This window comes from Carlito syrichta, unplaced genomic scaffold (genome assembly GCF_000164805.1).
Source record: "Carlito syrichta isolate Samal-C Ts95f unplaced genomic scaffold, Tarsius_syrichta-2.0.1 Scaffold127511, whole genome shotgun sequence".
In the NCBI taxonomy this organism is placed as follows: Eukaryota; Metazoa; Chordata; class Mammalia; order Primates; family Tarsiidae; genus Carlito; species Carlito syrichta.
The window spans coordinates 25,284-30,065 of NW_007071607.1; the positions used below are offsets into that span (position 1 = coordinate 25,284).

At 38.0% G+C, this 4,782-nt stretch overlaps 1 protein-coding gene across 1 annotated transcript in view; it reads right to left on the reverse strand.

The window, feature by feature from the left end:
• Positions 1 to 3,079: 3,079 nt before the first annotated feature.
• LOC103250279 (peroxisomal membrane protein PMP34-like) overlaps positions 3,080 to 4,782 on the reverse strand; it is an 8,658-nt gene continuing 6,955 nt past the window's right edge. The window contains exon 3 of the mRNA XM_008048876.1: positions 3,080 to 3,846. Coding sequence (XP_008047067.1) covers positions 3,699 to 3,846 — 148 coding nt within the window. The 3' untranslated portion in view covers positions 3,080 to 3,698. The remainder of the gene's footprint in view (positions 3,847 to 4,782) is intronic.

Consider the following 4,782-nt stretch of genomic DNA (forward strand, 5'->3'; position numbering starts at 1 on the left):
AAAAAAAAAAAAAAAAAAAAAGAGGAAAAGTGCCCCAAAGCAAAACCTAGTTGATTTTCTTGGTTCAAACAGCCTTTACTAAGCACATATATGTGCCATATACTGTGCCAGATGCTTTCACATATCCATATCTATATCTCTTATTTAATACTCAGAACAGCCTTGAGAGGTAATCACATCTATTTGACAGAAAAAATATAGAAGCTCAGAAAGGTTAAGTGATTTGTCTGTGGTCACAATGATATTAAATGATAGAATGAAAAGCCTAGCATGCCTATAGTCCCAGCTTCCCAGCTATTTGGGAATGTGAGGTGGGAGGATTGCTTAAGACCAGAAATCTGAGGTGGCAATGAGCTATGATTGCACCACTGCACTGTAGCCTGGGTGACAGAGCAAGAACCCGTCTCTAAAAACCAGAAATGAAAGAATGAAAATCAGAACCAGGTCTGGCTTAAAATCCAGAGTGCCTTCCTCTATTCTACAGTTACATCTATTCAAACAGCCCTAATCAATAATAATATAATAATAGTCATTGACAGCATTTAGCATCTAGTCCTCGTGTGCAAACACTGTGCTAAGTAATTTATTTATATGATCTCATAGTCACCCTATGAGGTAGGTTTATCAAGATCTCCATATCACAGTTGAGGAAACTGAGTTTTGTAAGGACTAGGGTCAGAGTTTGAAGCTAGGTCTAATTCCAGAACCTATTCTCTTAATCATTACACTAAGATGGCAGGAAATCCAATTCTAGTCCTGGCTCCAAAGAGGCAAGTCATCTGATAGTTCTGTCTCAATCTCCTTACTAATCAAATGAGGATATTGTTACTTGTCCTTACTTATTTCACAGAGCTATTATGATTATAAACTGAGAAGGTGTTGCAGCTTTGAGAAGGGAAATTACTATATAAATCAAGCCACTGTCTCAAGTTCCACTCAAATCTCCCTTGCTCCATGGTCATAAAGGGATTTAGCTGACATCATTAGCTCTCAAACATCCTCTGAAGTGAGTAGTGAGTATTATTATCTCCACTTATCAAAGAGTTGAAACATAAAGAGATGACATAATTTGCTAGTCAGTGGCAGAGCTGGGAATAAAACCCAAGACTTCTAACTCCCACTGAATATGTTCTTATGGTAAATCCTATTTCTGCATTTCATACTTAACTGTAAAACAGACTAGGGCAGAAATATTACAGTACCCACTTAAAAATACAGATTAAATACTTACAGAAATTACATTTTCTACTGCAGTAACATTAATGTAATCCCTAAGGTTCTTAATCCTCATATGCTAGAGAAACCTCACAAAGAATCAAAAAGAAAAATTTTCCATTTCCCTAGCATGGACTTCAGTGCTTTAGTTTTCTCAAACAACTTATTATTACCATCCAAAGGTTATGAAACTAGATGAGTTATTATCTAGCTTCAACTAGTGAATCTATAAGCGTCCATAAGGAATATAAAATTTCAGTGTTAAATTGTTTCCTTATAAAATCAGAAAACAAAGCATCAAATACATTCTCACATCATAAACATCTAATATAGCTATATAATTTGAGTTGGAAATTATTGTAACATACCAACCCACAATACTCTGAGTCAAAATTCAACTTCTAAACCAAACAGCATAATTAAAACAATAACAAAAATACACATGACACCTTTACAATCATTCTTTTCCTGTACAGAAATCAAAATAATAGTTTTGTGCTCCCCACACAAGGCCCACCAAAGACATGCACAAGTCTTAAAGTAATATTAAAAAGTAGTAAAAGTAATCTGTTTTCTTTTTTTTTTTTTTTTTGAGTTGGAGTCTCACTCTGTCGCTCAGACTGGAGTGCAGTGGCTGCTCCCGGCCACCGCAGCCTCAACCTGCTGGGCTCCGGCGATCCTTCCACCTCAGCCTTCCAAGTAGCTGGAACTACAGATGTGTGTTACCACGCCGGGCTCATTTTTGATTTATTGTAGAGATGAGGTCTCGCCAAGTTGCCCAGGTGGGTCTCGAACCTGCGGGCTCAGGCAATCCACTCATCTCAGCCTCCGAAAGGTGGGGGATTACAGGCTGAGCCACCAAGCCCGGCTAGTAATCTGTTTTCACTTCTCTGGCTTAAACAGGGGATGAATGTTCGGTCTAGTTCCTAGATTATTAGCTCCTGCAAATTTTGGTTTTCTAGAACATCACAATGATGTTTCATTTGTTACTAGTTTAATAATCATATATTTTGAAATCATCACAGGGACTAAAGAGGGGAAATAACAGAAAGCAATTTCTATTTTTAAAATTGAACTAAATCCTAAATAATGAAATATTTCATTATTACTCTCTGTGACTCAGCCTTCTAAATGAAAAATTGTCATTTTGTTACAGGGTCAAAAATTAAGAGGAATCCAAAGAGCTATGAATGTGAAGTGAATTCGATTCCTGAGTGGCTTCAAATGTCTAAATCCACTTGTAGCTACATAATAAAAGTCCTGTCACCTGACATTGTGCTATGAGATGAAAGCAAACGATGACATAAGATGTCTAGACTTGTCAGAGGTCATTTTAATGCATTAGTCTCTTTCCTTTAAGAAAACTCTTTATCTTGGTTTAGACAAGTGAAACCAATCATTTCTGCCATTGGGACAGAATCACCTGAGAATCTTGTTAAAATACGGAATGGTTCAGAAGTTCTGGCTGTGTGCTCACCAAGCCCTCAGCTGATGGCAGTGCTATTGTTTGATGGACCACACTTTGAGAAGTAGGACTCCAAGAAAGGTTTACAAATGAAAACCTTCACCAGATGTTCATTCTCAAAACTTGCAGCCTACACCAAGAATTTATAAAGGGAGACGATATTCCACAGCCTAAATGAGGTATCTGTTCCTAGTCCCTTTTTTGTGATTTTTACCATCTGATTGCAAACCCAATGTAATACTTTAATAAAGAGCAGTTTTCAAGAATGTCTTTTGTGCTGACAATTTATTGGGGCTTGACTCATTGGGACTTGTATGGATGGACATAAAACCTCAATCCTTTTGTGATGAAAGAGTTGATTCGAAATAAATATTTAAAAAATTGTCAAACACTAATGAATATGTGACATTTACAGTTTATAAGAGAATCACTTGGGATTAATAATTTTCATCTCCCCCCCAAAAATAAATAGCTTATGTACTAAAAAAAGACCCTTCTCCTTAAGCAGGAGAGAAAAAGCCCAACAAAAATAAAAAGTCATCCCTGTGGCACAGTCATAATATTATTTTTAGTGAGGAAAATACCAAGGTTAAGAGATACAAAAGCATCTGAGGAGAATTATATGTTATTAAATGTGTCCTAGAACCTGGAAGAGATTTTGAGAAAAAAAAAAAAAGAGTTGAAATTTTTAAAAAGAAAAGGTTACACATGAGAGCAATAGTCCATTCCCCTTAAGAAAACCAATTAATCAATTCCCATAAACTTGGTTAAGTTTTCAATAGTGTTTTACTTTGAATATTAGTCCAACTTCCACCCCCAAATCTAACCAGCATCAAAAAAATTAAGGTGGCAACAAGTCCAGTTCACTATACTTCCTGTTTACCCTTGGATGCTTTTCAAGTCAATGAGGGTTAAATTTGTGGTGGCAAGAGCCAGAGTAAAGAGAGAATCACTTCTTTTCACTCAGAAGGAAACTCTCTTCTTGAGTCATCTTCTGCACTTTTCACAGGAAGGCGTATCAGGGCTTGCGCACACTCTTCAGCCCCATGACTGTGAAGGTGGCAGCTGTCAGTTTCTCATAAACAAGGAACATAAGAGCAGCAGTGAGGACTGTCTGCAGCAGTTTGGCTTCAAGGCCTTTGTAGAGTCCCATAATTCCAAAACGCCTAAAAAGAAAGAGGTTTGGAAAAGACAAAAGGTTTCTTTATAAAAGTCAACATTATCAGAGAAACATGCTACCAAGAAAGCTACTTTATCAAGTCAAGCAATGAAGGTTTTAGATTTCAACACAAACTTCTGTTGTCACAGTACCTTTAAAGGTATTTGGGGACTAATAAAAGTTTAGTACTGTATTCATGAGCCATTATATTTTGTCTTTATAGTAATTAATTAGCAGAATATTGATAATATAATATCCCACTGACAGAATGTAGATCCCCAAATCTCCTAAACCCATCTCAATGTTAAAAACTGAGATCTAAATAAGAACTTTTAAATCTTCACTTCACTCTCCCAACTCAGTTATTTCAACTTAACAGACTCTCAAGCTGCCAATAGGTTTAGCCTCAATAGAACTAGAGATGGAGACAGAAATGAAAAGCTAAGACTTCCCATAACTTTGATCCTCCAACCCAAATTACCTGAAGCGCCTGCTAAAACACAGATTGCTGGGTCCAATCCGAGTTTCTGGTTGATTAAGTTTCGGATTGGATTCAGGAATCTGCATTTCTAACATGCTCCCAGATGATGAGGGATGACAATGCAAGCCTGGGGATAGCCTAGAAGAGCCGCTGCTATAAACAGAGTACCATATGTTTTCACTCAGAAGCGGACCTTGAACGATTATTATAATACTATAAGAAAGAAGCCGGGCTCAGTGGCTCAGCCTGTAATCCCGCGCCTTTGGGAGGCTGAGGTGAGTGGATTGCCTGAGCCCGTGGGTTCGAGAACCGCCTGGGCAACTTGGCGAGACCTCATCTCTACAATAAATCAAAAAATTATTAGCCGGGCGTGGTAGCGCGAGCCTGTGGTTCCAGCGACTTGGAAGGCTGAGGCAGAAGGATCGCCGGAGCCCAGCAGGTCGAGGCTGCGGTGGCCGGAAG